General features: G+C 41.4%; 1 protein-coding gene across 2 annotated transcripts in view; it reads right to left on the bottom strand.

Moving 5' to 3' along the window:
• Window positions 1–22,351, bottom strand: part of ulk3 (unc-51 like kinase 3) — an 89,726-nt gene that overhangs the window by 26,813 nt on the left and 40,562 nt on the right. For both annotated transcript variants that reach the window (XM_060924160.1, XM_060924162.1), the window contains 6 exons: window positions 20,251–20,406; window positions 17,456–17,561; window positions 11,392–11,432; window positions 1,517–1,619; window positions 1,235–1,299; window positions 1,081–1,159 (listed from right to left, as the gene is read on the bottom strand). In XM_060924160.1, coding sequence (XP_060780143.1) covers window positions 1,081–1,159; window positions 1,235–1,299; window positions 1,517–1,619; window positions 11,392–11,432; window positions 17,456–17,561; window positions 20,251–20,406 — 550 coding nt within the window. The remainder of the gene's footprint in view (window positions 1–1,080; window positions 1,160–1,234; window positions 1,300–1,516; window positions 1,620–11,391; window positions 11,433–17,455; window positions 17,562–20,250; window positions 20,407–22,351) is intronic.

Here is a 22,351-nt window from a genome sequence, read left to right as displayed (position 1 = left end):
GTGTGCACACTTATGCAACCAGCTTATTGTACGTTTTTTATTTTTATTTGTTTTTTCCCCGAACAGATTTGTTTGTTTTTCAACTGAATTGTACAGGTTATAGCAGGGAGGATTGGGACTCGAGCGGCTGTGGTTTGTTCACATCCGATACTAAAACTTGTAGTGTCCTAGCAACCATCTCAAAGAGATGTATAAAAAGCCCAGAAATTCCTACTTACCTGGGCAAAAACGATACAGGATTTATCTTGTAGTGTCCTGATCCCCAGATCTTTAACCCAGCCACATATAAAAAGTTGCACTCTTCTATGTTCTTCCAGGTTTTTATCTGTGTCTCCGTGTAGAACGATGTCTGCAGCATCAGGTAGTTTGAGACGTCAGGGAACTCAGCGGATGGATAATTTTCCAACTCGTAGAAAAAAAATCCTTCTTTGTTAGCGTGTAAGGAACTAATCCCATTGAGTGGTTTCTATATCCACTTCTTTTGAGTGAACTTCTTGGTTTTAATAACTTGCTTGTTTGCTGAACACAAACATGGCAATAAGTTCTTGTGTTAATGGACCAGACTCCACTTTTGGATCATGAATCCCTTTTCATTGAGAATAACCTGCGTGCATGGTTTGGCTTCTGGTACATCCATACAGTTTGAAATACAATACAGACAATTAAAAACAGTTTGTTTTTATTGTGTTTATTTAATTCCTGGGCTCCCATCTCTAACAGGGAGTGACGTTGCGTCGCATCACATTAATACACTTTACAATTAATTAGATTCTAATAGAATAGATGAGGCAAAATTAATGGGGATGTTTTTTATGGGCCTTGACTCGTTATGAATATGAAAAGGCGGGCCTTAAAGCAGAAAAGGTTGAGAACCTCTGGAATAGTAGACGAGTATATTATTTGAGACACAACGCTAGTCAGTGATGAAGACAGTGTCATATGGTGCTATACTGCCTCTACTGTTTACGTTGGCATTGCGCTATGCAGATGTGTATGCTCAGATAGCAACAGTCGCCATGCTTGGGTGTGGCTTAGGATCAGTAGAACATGATTGTGAGTTACAGGAAGTGAGGTTCTTACCAGCCAGAGCCAGCAGCAGCTCTCCCAAACTTTGCTGATACAAATCCAGCGTTTCGTAGTCCTCGATCCCAGACGCCTCCTGTACGATACAGCACGTTAGACGTACTATAGCCACAACAGATACGACTTATAAACACCAAACACAGAGTGTCACCTTCACTACAGCAGTGGCAGATAAATCCAGCGCTGCGAGTAGGCGTGGATGATCCCGAGACATTTCTGATAGACAGAATAAAGACAATGAGACCCACTAAATACCAAGAATAAAGCCATTTCTCATTTGTTCCAATCGAACTGCCATAATAGCGGAGAATCGCTGCTCAGATTTTCCACATCAGCTTCAATTCAGTTTAAAAACCGCTCATTGATTCCAGACATTTGTGTTTACTGAGAGGTCAGTGTGTGTGCTTTTTACTGTGTAGACGAAATTATTTACCTCGTAATATGTCCCGGGCTGACTGGGCTTTCTCAAAGCTGATTTTGTTGTCCGAAGCCACCAGAGCTTTGAGTTCTTCAGCTCGAGACACATACTGGTTGACCTGTAAGACATTTCAAATGGTTATTATTTATTATTTTTAATCAATCAATAGCAACATGGTTCACTTTATCGGCATGAAAAACAAATCTGATACTAAGATTTAACCCCCATTTTCTCGCACCAGTCATACAACAGCTAACAGCCAGGCAGGACTAAGCATGAAGGCTCACATGCGCTTCCTCTAAGACCAAACTAAACGTGAAACCACGAGAATAAATTTTAGTCTGCAAGATCTATTTTATCCCTAGCTATCCGCTGCCATCATTGCTGTATAGCTGTATATAAATGCCTGAACAATATCATAGATTTTGATTTTAATTTTACTAGGAATTAGAGCACACATATAGTTAGGCCCATATATATTTGGACACTGACACAAATTTTGGTTTTTTTTACCTGTTTACTGAAACATATTCAAGTTGTAGTTATATAATGGACATGGGCATAAAGTCCAGACTTTCAGCTTTCATTTGAGGGGATCCACATTAAAATTGGATGAAGGGTTTAGGAGTTTCAGCTCCTTAACATGTGCCACCCTGCTTTTAAAGGGACCAAAAGTAATTGGACAATTAACTCAAAGGCTATTTCATGGGCAGGTGTGGGAAATTCCTTCATTATGTCATTCTCAATTAAGCAGATAAAAGGCCTGGAGTTGATCTGAGGTGTGGTGCTTGCATTTGGAAGATTTTGCTGTGAAGAAAACATGCGGTCAAAGGAGCTCTCCATGCAGGTGAAACAAGCCATCCTTAAGCTGCGAAAACAGAAAAAAACCCATCCGAGAAATTGCTACAATATTAGGAGTGGCAAAATCTACAGTTTGGTACACCCTGAGAAAGAAAGAAAGCACTGGTGAACTCATCAATGCAAAAAGACCTGGACGCCCACAGAAGACAACAGTAGTGGATGATCGCAGAATAATGTCCATGGTGAAGAGAAACCCCTTCACAACAGCCAACCAAGTGAACAACACTCTCCAGGAGGTAGGCGTATCAATATCCAAATCTACCATAAAGAGAAGACTGCATGAAAGTAAATATAGAGGGTTCACTGCACGGTGCAAGCCACTCATAAGCCTCAAGAATAAAAAGGCTAGATTGGACTTTGCTAAAAAACATCTAAAAAAGCCAGCACAGTTCTGGAAGAACATTCTTTGGACAGATGAAACCAAGATCAACCTCTACCAGAATGATGGAAAGAAAAAAGTATGGCAAAGGCGTGGTACAGCTCATGATCCAAAGCATACCACATCATCTGTAAAACACGGTGGAGGCAGTGTGATGGCTTGGGCATGCATGGCTGCCAGTGGCACTGGGTCACTAGTGTTTATTGATGATGTGACACAGGACAGAAGCAGCCGAATGAATTCTGAGGTATTCAGAGACATACTATGTGCTCAAATTCAGCCAAATAATAATTGGCGTTTCATAATACAGATGGACAACGACCCAGAACATAAAGCCAAAGCAACCCAGAAGTTTATTAAAGCAAAGAAGTGGAATATTCTTGAATGGCCAAGTCAGTCACCTGATCTCAACCCAACTGAGCATGCATTTCACTTGTTAAAGACTAAACTTCAGGCAGAAAGGCCCACAAACAAACAGCAACTGAAAACCGCTGCAGTAAAGGCCTGGCAGAGCATTAAAAAGGAGGAAACACAGCGTCTGGTGATGTCCACGAGTTCAAGACTTCAGGCAGTCATTGCCAACAAAGGTTTTCAACCAAGTATTAGAAATGAACATTTTATTTACAATTATTTAATTTGTCCAATTACTTTTGAGCCCCTGAAATGAAGGGATTGTGTTTAAAAATGCTTTAGTTGCTCACCTTTTTATGCAATCATTTTGTTCAACCCACTGAATTAAAGCTGAAAGTCTGAACTTCAACTGCATCTGAATTGTTTTGTTCAAAATTCATTGTGGTAATGTACAGAACCAAAATTAGAAAAATGTTGCCTCTGTCCAAATATTTATGAACCTAACTGTAATAACGATTGCTGTCAGGATTTACACTTACCATGTGCTGCTTTTTCATGCGGCCGCTGACTGGAACAATTTAGATATGACTCTAAAGGCCCGGTCACACAGCGCTTTACGGCTTTATCACGGCCAAAACCCGTCAAAAAGTGCTCTCCCGTGAAGCAGACGATGTTGTTCGTGTTGATGTCGAAGTTAAGACGTGTTACAGTCGATATATAGACGTGACAGGACGCAGGGGAAAATCGGAACGGCGTCGGACGCGGCAAAAAGTTTTGGACTGCTCAAAACTTTAGACCGCGGACAACCACGGCCGGCACACGTGGTAAAGACGTGCAACACACGTGAAAAACACGTGATAATCAGTGTCCCGGCCGTTATTAAAACTTGGGGAGACGTGGTAAGACGCGAAAGTTTGGCGGTCTATCACGGGCAGAGCACGGTCATCGGACGGGTGTTACGCGTTGGTATCACAGGATATAGCGTGTGTTTAGCGGCTTATCACTGAGAAATGGATTTTTCCGCGTACATAGCACTGTCTAAGCCCGTTAAACGACGTCTCAAACAAGTTCTAAATTCGATTGATCACTGTCTAATCACTTCTGCATCACTTCTGATTTGCGGCATGTATAAATACCGTAATTTTCTGAGACCTCGGCACTTGCAGTCTAGATGTCAAGGGGTGAACATGAACCCTCAACGCTGTGATGTCCTCATGATGCAAAACATATGCGCACCCCTTCTAATGCACAACATGGGTCAAAAATGACCCGCATTCATTTTCCAGGTTATTTCATGCTGACTGAGTTTTTCTTTGCTCTATCTTTTGAAATCAATTTATTTTATGATTGAATATTCCAAGTATTCTTTAAATATCTTGTTTTTAATTACCACAAATCATTAATTTAATTTTTTCTTTGACTTTATGAACAAGAATACTTTTTATATTACTACACATGGGTCATCCAAGTGTGATTTAAAATTAAATGTCTTAATATTATAATTATAATTTGTTTCAAGTAATTACTTTAGCAGTGAATGGGGCCAGTTATTTATTTATTAACTATGTAGTTAGCTAAGCCAACTACAATAAAATTAGCTAACTAAAGTAGAATATGTCAACAGCTCGGTAGCTAATAGTAATTACTTGTAACTTTCTGACAAGTAATCTACTCGCTCTCAAGGGAACCTAAACACAATCAATTTTTTTCTAAGGTAATGTTAGAACAGTTGAATAACATTACTTGCATGTATGAGATGGGCAAAGGGCGCTGCGCTGAGCTATGAAATGTCTGACACAAGCACAATTCACAGTTCCCACCAAACGCTGGAGTAAATGCATGCGGGTCGGTTCTGACCCATGTGTGTAAACTCGATGTAGAATTACAAAAGCTGTGCTTGTTCATAACTTAAGAAAGGAAAAATAAAAACGATGATTTGTGCTAAACAAAAACAAGATATTTACTGCATATTTGGAAAAGTAAATGACAAAATGAATTTATTTCAAAAGTATATCATAGAAACACTCAGCCATACATGAAATAACCTGGAAAATGAACGCAGGTCGTTTTTGACCCATGTTGTGCATTAGAAGGGTAGTGATACAAAAAGGGGTTTTATTCAAAAAGTAAGAAAGGAAAAAATAAAATAAGGATGTATGATGATCAAAAACAAGTTAATTGAGGAATACCTTGAATACTGAATGATGGAATTAATTTATTGCAAAGATATAGAAGATAAAAACTCAGCCGGGTTACTTTTGACCCATGTTTTGCATCAAAGGGTTAATGCTCCAGCACCAACAGAACCAACTGATACAGGCTCAACATATCCTTGCTGAGCAAGCCGCTCTTCCAACGACGCTGAGCCGCGGTTACCCGTGATTTGGCAGTGCTATGGCAGTGGAGTGCCCGTTTTACGTCCGCGCTCAACACGCGATCGGCAGTGCTACAGACGCGATGAGGCCGCGGTTATCCGTGGTAACTTGTCGCTTTTTTCCCTACGTGCGAACCTATTTTTAGCCTTACACCTGGCTGGACTTGGTTAGCTGTGCTTAGGCAGTGCTGCAGCAGTGAAACAGCCGCCGACGGCCATACCCCGTACAAAGCACGGCAAAGCCAAAATTGACCAAAAATTACCACTTACGACCACGTCCACCAGATTTTTGTATCTTTTTGTACGTGTTATAGACGCGGAGTGCTGTGTGACCGGGCCTTAAGACAGGCATCTAGCCTTAATGATTTTAAATCGTTTTTAAGATGAACTTAAAGCTAGACTGCCTTTCAGGTTTTTCAGGTGTAGGTCATAAAAAGAATTTCCCTCCCGACACCTAATTATTTTTGTTTAGTGGACTGAAAGCTACCGAATTCAAATCACAGACTTCCAATTTTATTAGTTTTTTTTTTAACTCGAACAATTCATGATTTTATTTCCACGTGGCCCTAAATTCTCCGCTATTTTTTCCTGCTTCACTATGACGCAATACAAGATACTACGTCATGCATCACGTGGTGGGATTTCCCCGTTCGAAGGCAAATTTGAAACAGGAGAGAAAAATGGAGGACGCGAGTGTGTGAATGAAATGTGAAAGACTGACTACAGTAATGGAAAGAAAATGAGAAGATATATGTGTTATTTAGCAGCTGGGAGGTCCGTATTGTGAAATACCGTGACCGAGGTCTTGAAAGTACTGAGCGAGGCCCTCTGGGCCAAGGTCAGTATTCAAGGCTGAGGTCACGGTATTTCACCATACGGACCGACCTTAAGCTGGTAAATAATATATTTATTTTTTCTTTACCAAATTCTAACAGAAAACAAGAGCGCCTGAAAGGGAAAACCGAGCCAAGCTGAGGCGAGCCGCCATTTTGAATCCTCATTCACGGCTGTAATGCAAATGGTTTCCTCCTCGGTATACAAGTGCACTTCCATGGCAGGAAAAAAACTACATTTTGCCGCCTATGTAGTCCCCTATTTTTTGATAAAAATCTTATAAATAAATCGTATAAAAAAGATAAATGTTGACAAAAATTGCTACCATGTTTGTTGTTGTTGTGAACGAGTGAGTCGCCAGAGGTCCGTAACCGGGGTCCGTAACTGGGGCCCGTACCGTAGATACGGACCCGCTCGCCAGCCAATCAGAGCGCAGGATTTGATGGAAATCGGACCGCGAAAAAAATAAAAGACATTATGTTCTATACAACCCCGATTCCAAAAAAGTTGGCACAAAGTACAAATTGTAAATAAAAACGGAATGCAATGATGTGGAAGTTTCAAAATTCCATATTTTATTCAGAATAGAACATAGATGACATATCAAATGTTTAAACTGAGAAAATGTATCATTTAAAGAGAAAAATTAGGTGATTTTAAATTTCATGACAACAACACATCTCAAAAAAGTTGGGACAAGGCCATGTTTACCACTGTGAGACATCCCCTTTTCTCTTTACAACAGTCTGTAAACGTCTGGGCACTGAGGAGACAAGTTGCTCAAGTTTAGGCATAGGAATGTTAACCCATTCTTGTCTAATGTAGGATTCTAGTTGCTCAACTGTCTTAGGTCTTTTTTGTCGTATCTTCCGTTTTATGATGCGCCAAATGTTTTCTATGGGTGAAAGATCTGGACTGCAGGCTGGCCAGTTCAGTACCCGGACCCTTCTTCTACACAGCCATGATGCTGTAATTGATGCAGTATGTGGTTTGGCATTGTCATGTTGGAAAATGCAAGGTCTTCCCTGAAAGAGACGTCATCTGGATGGGAGCATATGTTGCTCTAGAACCTGGATATACCTTTCAGCATTGATGGTGTCTTTCCAGATGTGTAAGCTGCCCATGCCACACGCACTAATGCAACCCCATACCATCAGAGATGCAGACTTCTGAACTGAGCGCTGATAACAACTTGGGTCGTCCTAATCCTCTTTAGTCCGAATGACACAGCATCCCTGATTTCCATAAAGAACTTCAAATTTTGATTCGTCTGACCACAGAACAGTTTTCCACTTCGCCACAGTCCATTTTAAATGAGCCTTGGCCCAGAGAAGACGTCTGCGCTTCTGGATCGTGTTTAGATACGGCTTCTTCTTTGAAGTATAGAGCTTTAGCCGGCAACGGCGGATGGCACGGTGAATTGTGTTCACAGATAATGTTCTCTGGAAATATTCCTGAGCCCATTTTGTGATTTCCAATACAGAAGCATGCTTGTATGTGATGCAGTGCCGTCTAAGGGCCCGAAGATCACGGGCACCCAGTATGGTTTTCCGGCCTTGACCCTTACGCACAGAGATTCTTCCAGATTCTCTGAATCTTTTGATGATATTATGCACTGTAGATGATGATATGTTCAAACTCTTTGCAATTTTACACTGTCGAACTCCTTTCTGATATTGCTCCACTATTTGTCGGCGCAGAATTAGGGGGATTGGTGATCCTCTTCCCATCTTTACTTCTGAGAGCTGCTGCCACTCCAAGATGCTCTTTTTATACCCAGTCATGTTAATGACCTATTGCCAATTGACCTACTGAGTTGCAATTTGGTCCTCCAGCTGTTCCTTTTTTGTACCTTTAACTTTTCCAGCCTCTTATTGCCCCTGTCCCAACTTTTTTGAGATGTGTTGCTGTCATGAAATTTCAAATGAGCCAATATTTGGCATGAAATTTCAAAATGTCTTACTTTTGACATTTGATATGCTGTCTATGTTCTATTATGAATACAATATCAGTTTTTGAGATTTGTAAATTATTGCATTCCGTTTTTATTTACAATTTGTACTTTGTCCCAACTTTTTTGGAATCAGGGTTGTACAAAGGAAAGGAAACGCAGGACCAAACTAATAAATATCGGCGCTCAGCGAGCACCTCGGTGTGATCAGCTGTTCATTTAGTGACGGAATGATGGAACGGTCAGTGCACGGTCAAAGGTAAACCTGCGCATGCGCAGCACACACACACACACACAGACTTCCTCTGTCTGCTTGACTGCGCAAAGCAAGCGATTTCATGCACATTATTTGCTCAGGAATCTCCTCAATCCTCTTAAATAACTTTCCAGCTACAGAACAGCATGGCCTGATATTTTGTGAGATATTACAGAAATCACAATGACCACATTTCAGACGGAACTAAATTTCACTGATTTTATGAAATCGAAAGGCCGTCTAGCTTTAATATATTTTTTAAATTTATAAATAAATAAATACTTCATCTTTTTGAACTGCTGCATCACAGGGCTGAGTCTCTCACACTGAGGAAAACGCCCTCTATCTGCATACAAGAACTAACAGATATCCATGATTGGCTAGTGTTGCTGTGATTGACAGGGGACCATGAGTTTGCCCGTCCCACCCAAACAGCACTGTCACTTTTGTTCTCTTGGACTCCCAGTGACAGATAGTAAGTCAAGTCAAGTTTATTTTTATAGTGATTTTAACAATAGACCTTGTCGCAAAGCAGCTTTAGAGAATTTTAATGACTTTAAACATGAGATAATTTTATTCCTAATCTATCCCCAACGAGCAAGCCTGTGGCGACGGTGGCAAGGAAAAACTCCCTCAGACGACACGAGGAAGAAACCTCGAGAGACTCAAAAGGGAACCCATCCTCATTTGGGTGATAACACATAGCGTGATTATAACATCAACAGTTTTAAAATGAAGTCTGTTTCGTTGATGTTATAACTTTTCACTGATGGAAACTTGAGTGCAAAACTGTTCATGACAACTGCAGTGCTATCAGCAGGATCGGAATTCACCTCACGGAATCCAGGGACGCATGTCGGCCGAAACGAATCCGAGAAAATCGCAAAAGAAGCATTTTTTTCCCAAATTTTGTGATTTTCGTTTTTTTCCATAATGTGCAAGTTGAGATCTTGAAGAATGCAATCAGTATTTCAGATAATAGATTGTTTTGTTGGAAAAGCATACATTTTTTGTTGCAAATTGTCTCATTTTTGTCAGGACTGTAGCCTGCTGGGGGGTGTGGGTAAATTACCATATGGGCCATTCACGTGACGATTTAAGTCTTTTGGGGTTTTTTTCGCCAATCAGCTGTATGATACGAGCTGAGCTCATGGCTACTTAAGCTGCATACAGGCATGTAATTTCACTATGGAATGAATCTGGAGCAAGCTAAACAGATCGCAAAGGAGCTGAAACACCGCGAAGCAAACAGACACACGGTAGTTACATCGGAGATAACCATTTCTAGCAAAAAAAACGCAACCAAAAGGAAGTGTTCTAGGACTACATATTCCATCGGAGGCATTGATGTGTGCAAGGCGACGTTTCTCTTTCTGATGGGGTAAGTTTACTAATTTAAGGCTGTGTGGTTATTTTTGCATGTAACGGAGAGTGTTGTGGTTTGGTTACATGAAACTAGCATTGTGTTAGCTGTGTTATCATCGTGCTATCTTTCTTTCTTACGGTGTGAGTAATTTTTCAACCACAAAACGTTAAAGTATACTTTAGGACTTATTTTTGTACTTCATAATTGTTTTGGGCATACTTTGCATGGAAGGAAAATTGACGTGGTGATCTTTGTTTACATGAAAGTAGCATCGTGCTAGCTAGTAGGGGGTAGAGCTTTCCTTAATGTCATGCAAATGAGCACCATTATGTGCCCGCCCTGCACCCAGAGTAACTGAGAAGGAAAACTTTGAGGGCAATTTTCTCCCTTTTCTGTTTTAAGAGGTACGCACTTTCAAAAGGCCACACATTCTTCAAATATTGTCAGATCTCTACATGGAAGGCATCATTGGAAAGCTTAGAAACTGTACTTTCTGAATCTGTCAATAACTCAAAATGCCCCCGGGCCGACATGTGTCTCTAGATTCCTTGATCTGACACATTTCTGATCTACTAACAATACAGTGACCGGGGTTTCTTTTGGTTTTTTTTTTACTTTTTTTTTCCGTTTCCGGTTGAGAGTACGTCGTGCGCATTTTGGCTGCCGCTTCTCACCAGAGCTTTTTTTATTTTATTTCTTTTTCTATTTTCATTTATTTATTTATTTATTTTTTTCTGTGTGTTTGTGTAGTTTGATGTTTGAGTGTTTTTGTCCGCCGGTCGTGGTGTAGCTCCAGACCCAGTTTTGGGTGTCGGTTCCCTCCAGGCCTTGGTTCGCTGTGGGTGAAGCCTGTGCTCCCAGCTATGGACTGCAGTGAGCCTGTTGCTCATTTTACATTGTGGTTGTCCAGCGCTCTGTGCTTTAATGCTTGGCGTGATGTTCCGAGCGATGTTGCTCGGTGGCGTCGCAGCAGCTGTGCAGGTGGTTTGGGACACACCAGCGCTCTGCGTGGCGGAGCTTCTCTGCTCGCTTTGTGGATCCATGGCGTGGTGTTCGAGCGATGTTGTTGACGGCGTCACGGCGGCGGTGCTGGAGATGTGGGACTCGTTTTTGTGCACCTTTTGGTGGGACTGTGGCTGCTACACCACGGGAATTACATCCTGACCCCTACTCGGTGGACTTTTTACTTTTTATTTTATTTTTTTTATTATTTATTATTATTTTTATTTTTTTTAATTTATTTTTTTCTTTGTCTATAATTGTAAAGCGTCCTTGGGTTTCTTGAAAGGCGCTATATAAATGTAACTTATTATTATTATTTTTTTTTTATTATTACCACTAGGGGACCCCAAGGAATTTTTTTAAACGTTCATTTTCACTCAACTGGAAAATAAAACATATCGATAACAGTTTCTGGAGTAACAAAAAATGTGTATACAAAAACAAAACCCCGCCTTTAGCGTTGATCATATTGAGCAAGGCACGTGAGGAGAAACCAACGTTACATGTTTTACTCACCTTTTGTCTCAGAACCTCTTTCCTCTGTCTGTCTGTTTCATCTGAGGAAAGAAAGATTAACCTCCTTGACCAACCAAAATGGATAAAAATCAAATCAACCTGATTAAAACGGCATTGTTTCAGCACGTTTCCTCCTTCAGACGTCAAAAAGCAAAATAAGTGTACATATTGAAAGTCTGATCTGTATTTCCCAATGGTCTTCACAGATCTATCATCTTTAGAGAGGTTATTTCAGGACGTAATGACCATTACAGTATCTTCAAGCAACTATGATTGATATCCAGTTATGAGTCGACTTGACTCAGGTGCTTTAGAGCCAGAGAAACTAGGGATCGACCGATATGTTTTTTTCAGGGCCAATACCGATACTGATTATTATGGAATTGGGATGCCGATAACCGATATGTGCAACCGATAAATGTAAACATTATAATTCACATGAAATTAAACATAGCACACACTGACACAGACCTTCATATCCATGAAATGTATGTTTAATTGCAAAATTGAACATGAAATTTTGTGCAGGGAGATGCCAGCAGCATTTGTACAAAAGTCAAACATTAGTTAGAATAAAATGAGAAATAAAATAATAATAAAATAAATATTCACCAATAAAAAAATAAATCACTCCCTACTATATTACAGCTCACCATTTTCAGTGGAAAATAAATGAAAATACACTCTGGATTCTGGATAGAGAAAGTGAGAACGGAGTGTTAAAAGCTCTGGTTAAAAGGAGCAGCTGCTCCTTTAAGAGTATATCGCTTTCCGAATCAGAAGCGCTAGCGAGGAGAATCACTTGCGCAAGAATTATAAATACTAGTGGAGTACATTACAGCGCAATGTGAAGTAGCATAAGAACATTTAAGAGTTTAATTGATGTATTTCGTTCATTACCGTTTATCCAAGCAAGTGTGCATTCACGACACAATTCATTACTGAGCCCACAACAAGCGTCCTGACAAACTCCCTACAGTATTACATAGCCTACTAGCACCATATCACACCTGGCTTGTTTAAATGTTCAAATAGCGCTTTATAAAGTTACCTAACATATACAAGTGCAATGGGCTTTTTGAGCACGAGTCACGTCATGAAGTTTACTCATCACCATAACAAATAGCCAGTAGGCTTGCGCTAGCTCACAGAACACAAACGCTACGTTTTATTTCGTCTTCCCTTGACCGCCTCTCTGTATGGCTGTCATTCTACTGTTCGAGTAGAACTACTGACACATTCACAACGTTTCCAGACGGGGATTTAAAAATGACTGCAGCCTACGTTATGCTGGGGACTGCTTACTATGGACAACATTACATGTAGTTTCAGCGAGACTAGTTGGTTGTAGGCTAATTCAAGTGCTTCCTTCCGTAAGCTAAGTTTGCCTGGCTACACAGATGCAAATGGACAATTTTAACGAGTAGTAGATGAAGAATGTAAACATATAATGATGTTGTGCTTTTGCAACTTGTGTGTTTGTGACTTGTTGCGGCAAAAGCAGCGTGTCCTTACCTTGAAGTGGGATCTGCTTCTGCCCGAGTGCCCATACGGCCGCCTTGAAACAGTTCACAGCGGTTAGCTACGCGTGTTGATTGGCTATATCTCTTGTGCCAAACAAATCAGATGTTGTGGTGGGCGGGACCGTGTTCTTGAACTCAGAGAGGCGAGTGCAGGAAAGGACGTGCAGTGACAGTCGCGTTAGGAACGAAATGGCTGCAAAAAGGCATGTTATCGGCATATCGGTGGAAATTATGGCCGATACCGATAACCCTAAAAATGCAGAATATCGGCCCGATATATCGGCCAGGCCGATTATCGGTCGACCCCTAAGAGAAACCTCTCAACACCAACTACAATTAATCTCTGACTTAAATCATTACAAACAACTCTAATTCCCCAATAATGACAGCTGAGTTAAGTCTAAACCTACTTTCTTTTGCTGTTTTAACCTGGTGCATGATAACTCATAAGTACTCTCACTGGCCACTTTAATAGGAACATGTTCTTGAGTCTAAGATTCCTGTTCTTCACAGGAGTGGAACCCAGTGTGGTCTTCTGTCTTCCGTTGCATGCTGAGATACTTTTCTGCTCAACATGGCTGAGCACGACAACAACCCCCAAAAAGTTTTGGAACGGCCCAGCCAGAGCCCAGACCTAAATCCAATTGAAAATCTGTGGGGTGACCTGAAGAGGGCTGTGCACAAGACACGCCCTCACAATCTGACAGATTTGGAACGCTTTTGCAAGGAAGAGTGGGCAAATATTGGGTTCACACCAGCCATCAATTAAAATGACTCTGATTAACCCCAAATAAAGTTCAGACATTTACTCAGTCGCATCCTCCAGCGAAAGCCAGGGTTCACAGAGAGTTTACAAAGCGTCAAAGGGATCTCACTGTTGAAAGGTATCAGTCAGGAGAAGGGGACAAAAACATTTCCACAGCATTAGATATGCCATGGAGCACAGTGAAGACCGTCATCAAGAAGTGGAGAAAATATGGGACAACAGTGACATTACCGAGAACTGGACATCCCTCCAAAATTGATGAAAAGACAAGACAAAAACTGGTCAGGGAGGCTGCCGAGAGGCCTACAGCAACACTGAAGGAGCTGCAGGGATTTCTGGCAAGTACTGGTTGTGTACTACATGTGACAACAATCTCCCGTATTCTCCATATGTCTGGACTATGATGTAGGGTCAAAGAGAAACATCCAGGCCTGGCTAAATTTTGCAAAAAAAAAAAAACATCAACTCTCCCAAAAGCATGTGGGAAAATGTGTTATGGTCTGATGAAACCAAGGTTGAACTTTTTGGCCACAATTCCAAAAGGTATGTTTGGCGCAAAAACAACACTGCGCATCACCAAAAGAACCCCATACCCACGGTGAAGCATGGTGGTGGCAGCATCATGTTTTGGGGTTGTTTTTCTTCAGCTGGAACAGGGGCTTTAGTCAAGCTGGAGGGAATTATGAACAGTTCTAAATACCAGTCAATTTTGGCCCCAAACTTTCAGATGCCTGCTAGAAAGATGAAGATGAAGAGGAATTTCACCTTTCAGCACGACAATGACCCCCAAAAAGTTTTGGAACGGCCCAGCCAGAGCCCAGACCTAAATCCAATTGAAAATCTGTGGGGTGACCTGAAGAGGGCTGTGCGCAAGACACGCCCTCGCAATCTGACAGATTTGGAGCGCTTTTGCAAGGAAGAGTGGGCAAATATTGCCAAGTCTAGATGTGGCAGGCTGATAGACTCCGACCCAAAAAGACAGAATGCTGTAATTAAATCAAAAGGTGCCTCAACAAAGTATTAGTTTAAGGGTGTGCACACTTATGCAACCAGATTATTGTACGTTTATGTTTTTCCCCCGAACAGATTTGTTTGTTTTTCAATTGAACTGTACAGGTTATAGGTCACATTAAAGGTGGGAAAAGTTTTGAAATTATTTATCTTGGTCTCATTTTTTTACATCAGAAAAACCGATCATTTTAGCGGGGTGTGTTCACTTTTTATATCCACTGTACAGTGTGTTTTTTTGAAGCTGTATAAAATGAGAACTTTGTCATTTTGAGTCGCGGACTGAACACGGCTTTTATTAACTGATTTAATAAAAGCGTAAATTTTTCTGCAACCTCTTGGACTTTTGCTTGGGAGAGTTAAGTTTTGAGTTTCTACGACACTGTCAGTTAAAGGAAATACGCAGAACCATGGCCTCACTTTCGTTTATAAATGCCTTGAGACCTCAAGAATGGCACAGGAATAGTTTTAAGCGTTAACAATAAATCTAATATAGTAATTTTAACGATTAAAGTGATTCATATAGGTAGCGGTCTGAGTGAATGACCTTGACATCTGTGACGTCACAGCAAGAAGTGTATCGGCCTCGTCGGCATTTCCGCTATACTAAAACACAGAGCTGACTGCAACTCCGATCCTCCAATCTGAGCTAATTTATCGCCATGCCACGTAGATGTGTTGCTGGCCGGTGCAGCAACATGACAGAAGGTGGATTTACGTTGCATTCATGGCCCAAGAATGTTCAAACTGCAAAGACTTGGACGCGTTTTGCGAGAAGTTCACGGGCACATTGGGCGCCTACGAAGTGGTCTCTCCTCTGCTCTGCACATTTTACTGAAGACTCGTACGAGACCTCTGATCTGTTGAGGAGTGTTGGCTATAAGCCCGTATTGAAAGAGGGTACAGTACCAACAATTAAAGGAAAAGAAAAGTTCAGTTGCACCAATTCTCCTGGAGTGTGAGCTGAGGGTTGTTGGTAAAACCCGGGACAGAACATATTATTGCTCGGGCAGTGACTTCCCCGCGGTTGTTGCTAAAACCAGTGACGTCCCATCCCGGGTTTTAGTAATTGCTTGAGCCGAGCAGTAATGGCGGAGTACTCAGTATGGAGAAAATGGAGAATCAGTAGAGCAGCCGTCTGATTTCTCCGCTGTATATGCTTGCCTCAGCAGCAATATCTCGCCTTTATGTGGAAAAAGCAAATGAACGGAGAACTGAATGAAGAACTGAAAGCCAGATTGTTTCAAAACAATCGGCCACAAGATCGACCTTCAAGAAGCGAGAACACAGACGGGTAAGATACGACTCTCATTTGGATACAAAACAATAAAACTCATTGTTTACCTGAATTTAGATTAATACATGTAACTTGTATTGTGTGTTTAAGTTAGCGGTATAAGATTTAATTTGCTTCAGAATGTGATTGTCTCAGTTCATCTGATTATTTAATGAGCCTTTTACATTTTATCAGTGAAAATGCATGCATGTACATGTATGTTGCGTAAGTTATAACACCCACCCTGTTTTAATCAGAGTCAGCCCACAATCAGTGAAGTCAAATCAGTCTTAGTTGAGCAAGTCGGTAACGGGATTTCTTACTTTCACCATAAATTTTTATTTATATGACTTTGGTCTATACACTACCGTTCAAAAGTTTGGGGTCACTTTGAAATGTCCTTATTTTTGAAAGAAAAGCACTGTTCTTTTCAATGAAGATCACTTTAAACTCATCAGAAATCCACTCTATACATTGCTAATGTGGTAAATGACTATTCTAGCTGCAAATGTGTGGTTTTTGGTGCAATATCTCCATAGGTGTATAGAGGCCCATTTCCAGCAACTCTCACTCCAGTGTTCTAATGGTACAATGTGTTTGCTCATTGCCTCAGAAGGCTAATGGATGATTAGAAAACCCTTGTACAATCATGTTAGCACAGCTGAAAACAGTTGAGCTCTTTAGAGAAGCTATAAAACTGACCTTCCTTTGAGCAGATTGAGTTTCTGGAGCATCACATTTGTGGGGTCGATTAAATGCTCAAAATGGCCAGAAAAATGTCTTGACTATATTTTCTATTCATTTTACAACTTATGGTGGGAAATAAAAGTGTGACTTTTCATGGAAAGCACAAAATTGTCTGGGTGACCCCAAAATTTTGAATGGTAGCGTAGCTGTAAAAGGCCTTGGCCTTAAAACCGGTTCCCGCTATGACGTCACGCACTCAGGGCTGGCTGGCTCAGTGGGGCAGCTCGAATGCCAACTTTGCAGTTGATTTTAACTCTGAAAAATATATTTTTTATTCCCATTTCTGCAGCATACAAGAGTCAAGGATGGAGATACTATCCACTCAGAAATTTATTTTAAAATAAAGGTTCTGTGTATTTCCTTTAACCACAAACGTAAAGTCTGAAGTTTGTGAAACTCTACTAGAACTTTCACAGGAGCCGTGTTCTCTGGTCGAATGGAACAAAAACCGAGCTTTCTGGCGATAAACACTCAAGGTGGGTTTGGTGTTAAAAGAAGGATGGCTATAATAAAAAGAACCCGATCCCAGCTGTAAAACATGGTTGAAGTTGTGTGACGTTCGTTTAGAACTGTTTTTCCTCCAAAGACCCTGGAAACTTTTTTTCTCCCCTCAGTGTGAGATGAAGCTACTTCACCAAAAGGTGGATTTTTTTTCCTCAACCCCTTTCACTAATCTTTCCAAAGGGGCTAATAATCATGGAGGCCACCGTGCATGGTGTGTGTGAGTGTGAGTTTGTGTCTTACAGTGAATAGCGGGTACAAAGTGCTCCAGCGCGCTGCAGTAGAGAGACAGAGCGGCAGCCTTCTCCCCCTCCTGATCCTTCTGCACCGCCCGCAGGACCAGCTCCTTCTGAGAGAGGCACAGAAGAAGAAAGAACTAACGGTGTGTGTTTTGCACGCTGGCACTGCTCGCATCCAACGGGCGCTAATGCAGATGCGTATGGGTTTAATTACAGGACTCGTATTTACACTGAGCTGCAAACGCATAAGCAAACAAGACAAACACAGATCGTAAAAACGCCATGATCCTCCGCCAGAGTTTGTGATCCAAGTGGAGCAGCTGCTGTTTCAGCCAAGCCCGTGAGATCGTGCAAATGACTTACAGCAGACGAGAAGGACTGTTAGTGGATGCTACTTAAAAACACACATTAGTTGTCTAACGTCGTTCTATTGAAACATTTTTTCCTTTCGTATTTTATTCTATACTTTATCTAAGAAATAAAAACACAGGACACACGGGGCATCCTGGTATACGAAAATAATCAAAGACGCAGCGTGAAATGGATCCTTTTCCAAAAACTTCAAGTGCTTTATTCCTCTTATACCACAACAATTTGCCACCAATACTTATAAAACAGTGATATGCTTTTTTTTTTTTTTTTTAAATCAATTTAATGTTGTGGAACGTCCGTGAAAAAAGTCCTCCATCATGAAGACTCCCCCATGTCAGAACATGTCACGGAGAAAGACTTTACCTCTGAATTTTTTTTTAATTAAACTACAGTGGTGCTTGAAAGCTTGTGAACCCTTTAGAATTTTCTATATTTCTGCATAAATATGACCTAAAACATCATCAGATTTTCACACAAGTCCTAAAAGTAGATAAAGAGAACCCAGTTAAACAATTGAGACAAAAATATTATACTTGGTCATTTATTTATTGAGGAAAATGATCCAATATTACATATCTGTGAGTGGCAAAAGTATGTGAACCTTTGCTTTCAGTATCTGGTGTGACCCCCTTGTGCAGCAATAACTGCAACTAAACGTTTGCGGTAACTGTTGATCAGTCCTGCACACCGGCTTGGAGGAATTTTAGCCCGTTCCTCCGTACAGAACAGCTTCAACTCTGGGATGTTGGTGGGTTTCCTCACATGAACTGCTCGCTTCAGGTCCTTCCACAACATTTCCATTGGATTAAGGTCAGGACTTTGACTTGGCCATTCCAAAACATTCACTTTATTCTTCTTTAACCATTCTTTGGTAGAACGACTTGTGTGTTTAGGGTCGTTGTCTTGCTGCATGACCCACCTTCTCTTGAGATTCAGTTCATGGACAGATGTCCTGACATTTTCCTTTAGAATTCGCTGGTATAATTCAGAATTCATTGTTCCATCAATGATGGCAAGCCGTCCTGGCCCAGATGCAGCAAAACAGACCCAAACCATGATACTACCATCACCATGTTTCACAGATGGGATAAGGTTCTTATGCTGGAATGCAGTGTTTTCCTTTCTCCAAACATAACGCTTCTCATTTAAACCAGAAAGTTCTATTTTGGTCTCATCCGTCCACAAAACATTTTTCCAATAGCCTTCTGGCTTGTCCACGTGATCTTTAGCAAACTACAGACGAGCAGCAATGTTCTTTTTGGAGAGCAGTGGCTTTCTCCTTGCAACCTTGCCATGCACACCATTGTTGTTCAGTGTTCTCCTGATGGTGGACTCATGAACATTAACATTAGCCAATGTGAGAGAGGCCTTCAGTTGCTTAGAAGTTACCCTGGGGTCCTTTGTGACCTCGCCGACTATTACATGCCTTGCTCTTGGAGTGATCTTTGTTGGTCGACCACTCCTGGGGAGGGTAACAATGGTCTTGAATTTCCTCCATTTGTACACAGTCTGTCTGACTGTGGATTGGTGGAGTCCAAACTCTTTAGAGATGGTTTTGTAACCTTTTCCAGCCTGATGAGCATCAACAACGCTTTTTCTGAGGTCCTCAGAAATCTCCTTTGTTCGTGCCATGATACACTTCCACAAACATGTGTTGTGAAGATCAGACTTTGATAGATCCCTGTTCTTTAAATAAAACAGGGTGCCCACTCACACCTGATTGTCATTCCATTAATTGAAAACACCTGACTCTAATTTCACCTTCAAATTAACTGCTAATCCTAGAGGTTCACATACTTTTGCCACTCACAGATATGTAATATTGGATCATTTTCCTCAATAAATAAATGACCAAGTATAATATTTTTGTCTCATTTGTTTAACTGGGTTCTCTTTATCTACTTTTAGGACTTGTGTGAAAATCTGATGATGTTTTAGGTCATATTTATGCAGAAATATAGAAAATTCTAAAGGGTTCACAAACTCACTGTATAGGTCATACCCTGAGTAGTGAGCAGAGAGAGTGAACAGGAGGACAGTGGATCAGGATTTAGTCTAAGTGTGTGTTGCAGGGGCTGAACTTTAAAAATTATATATGATGAAAGAAATTCAAGCTGAATTTTGACTGAAGGAAATATTTATTGTGCATGGATATATATGAACGATAGACTTAAGAAATTCCCAGTTGTGGTTTTTCATTGCTTACGAAAGCGACACAATTTTTCATTTTGTGACAGAAACAAAAAGTTTAAAAGTCTAAATTTAAAAAGTCTTCTGATTGGTCAGAATGTGTTGACTGAATGTTTGGGGGAGTATAAAAGGTAGAGTAATTCCGAGTAATATTCTGAATACAAAATCGTTTACGTGATTGAAATGCCCTCACACACACACACACACACACACACACACACACACACACACACTCACCGCCTTGTTTAGACTCTCAGGACTGGCCATGTGTTCCAGGTCCACAAATGGGTGCAGAAAGAACTCGTTGAATGAGATACGCGAGTCTGGATCTCTCTCCAGCAGCCTGAGTAACAAATCCCGACAGTCTCGGGATACTCTGGCACCAGGTGGCAGCTGAATCACACACACACACACACACACACACACACACACACACAATATACTAGAGGTCTGCGCGGGACAGAATTTTCAGTCCCGCTCCCACCCGCTCCCGCATTGTGCAGTCCTGCTCCCGCAAAGAATTATGATTTTCAGTCCTGCTCCCGCCTGCCATATTTTGTCCCGTTCCCGCCCGCAAATCCCGCATGATGCAGACGTTCGCGTTATTTCTCACGAAAGTTCTTGTCATTGTTCATGTCATCAACAACAGCTCTTCTAAATTTGAGTGCCCTATCATCTACATGACGTGACACAGTTGTTGGATGGGGCAGAATATCTCGCACATCGAATTTGCCTATTGTGGCTGCCGTGTCAACTAAGTGTTGGGCTAGCTGAACTAATCCCCGACCAGCGATGCTGTCATACGGGCGGAGGTCCGCAGCAACAAAATGAATGCATTTCTCCACGGTCTTTGCCTTCAACGCATCTGTCACTTTTGCGTTGTTCCCTCTGAACTCCAACAATTGTTGTCCTTTTAAGACGGTACATACATGGCGATTCAGGCCTGATGTACCTGATTTATGGCCGTTGTATGTCAGAACATTTTGGCACTTATCACAACAAGCAAAGGGCAGCTGATTTCCCTCTGCGTCGTGCACGAGTGAGAACGACTTCCAAATGTCTGATTTCAGGACTCTTGACTTTTTAACGGTAAAATGTACCTCTTTTTAAAGCAGCACTTACTTCTGAAGCACTGTGAGCTTCACTAGAGGAGCTCTGCTCTTCTGCCATGATCGGAGATCTCAAACACGGAACAGCAGAAAGGAATCGGAAACGTACGCGAGATTAGACCACATCCGCAAATTTAGGCATCTTAAAATGTTTTATTAATGCCAAATAAAATATCCAGCACAAATTATATATGATAGACATAAATTAATAATTTATAAATTTTATTTTAAACACGTTTTTAGTTAGCGGGACTGCAGCTTATCACCTCTCCCGCCCGCATTGTGCACTCCCCCTCCCGCCCGCAATGAGCTTTCAAAATTTGTCCCGTGCCGCACTGCTTTGCGTCGGGTCCCACGGGACTCCCGCGGGAGTGCAGGGCTCTAATATATATTTTGCCGGGTTTCAGTCACATGACTTTGCGGTTTTACCAGAAGTGAAATAGCTGGTGGTCTAAACGGCTGTCATAGTGCAAACAACTAGCTGCTCGTAATCTAGAAGCCACTGCTGGCTTTAGATATATTCAGAAGATTGCTGTGTGCAATGGAATCGACCCCTACAGTCTGGGAAAAAAGGATTTGTCATACGATCTTGAAAACTACCCTTCAGTCGAGTTCCCCAACATCTCCAACTATCTGGTGTTGCAGACGTCCTTCTACACCGCAAAACACATGAAAGCGTCGAAGAGTACGGAGGCTTACAACTTTTTTGTATGCGGCTGGGTAAAGGACCTCGCTATCAAGTCACTGCCGAATGAATCCTGTATTGTTTTTGCCCGTGTAAGTATTTAAGCTTTTCGTTCGCGTCTTTACAACGAAGCGCTGCGAGTTGAAGTGTAAACAAACAACAGTTGGCTTGATTCTCACTTGTGTTGGCTCTTATCTCTCAGATAAATCATTCACAAAGATCATCAGAAACCCCTTTAAAGACCTGGATCTTAGTTAAACAAGACGGAGAAGAAGTGATCACGGCGCATTGTAACTGTACGGCTGGGGAAGAATTTTGTCGCGACCTTCACGCATATGGACTTTGTGAGGAGGAAACAAAGAAACAGCTGGGGACGTTAGCACCTCATGACGAAAAAAAGCCCCTTAAAATAATGACACATAGCAAGAAAAGTACTTGGAAAACACTAAGGACGTAGCTGAGAGGGATACAAACCTTTCACCAAGTGATCACTGCAAACTCGAGCACGCTTCGACTCGGCTCCCTTCGATTTCACTGAGAGGTT

The sequence above is a fragment of the Neoarius graeffei genome, chromosome 6 (assembly GCF_027579695.1).
Source record: "Neoarius graeffei isolate fNeoGra1 chromosome 6, fNeoGra1.pri, whole genome shotgun sequence".
Taxonomy (NCBI): domain Eukaryota; kingdom Metazoa; phylum Chordata; class Actinopteri; order Siluriformes; family Ariidae; genus Neoarius; species Neoarius graeffei.
Note: the sequence above shows the minus strand (reverse complement) of the source record. Positions and strands in the feature narration are given on the sequence as shown.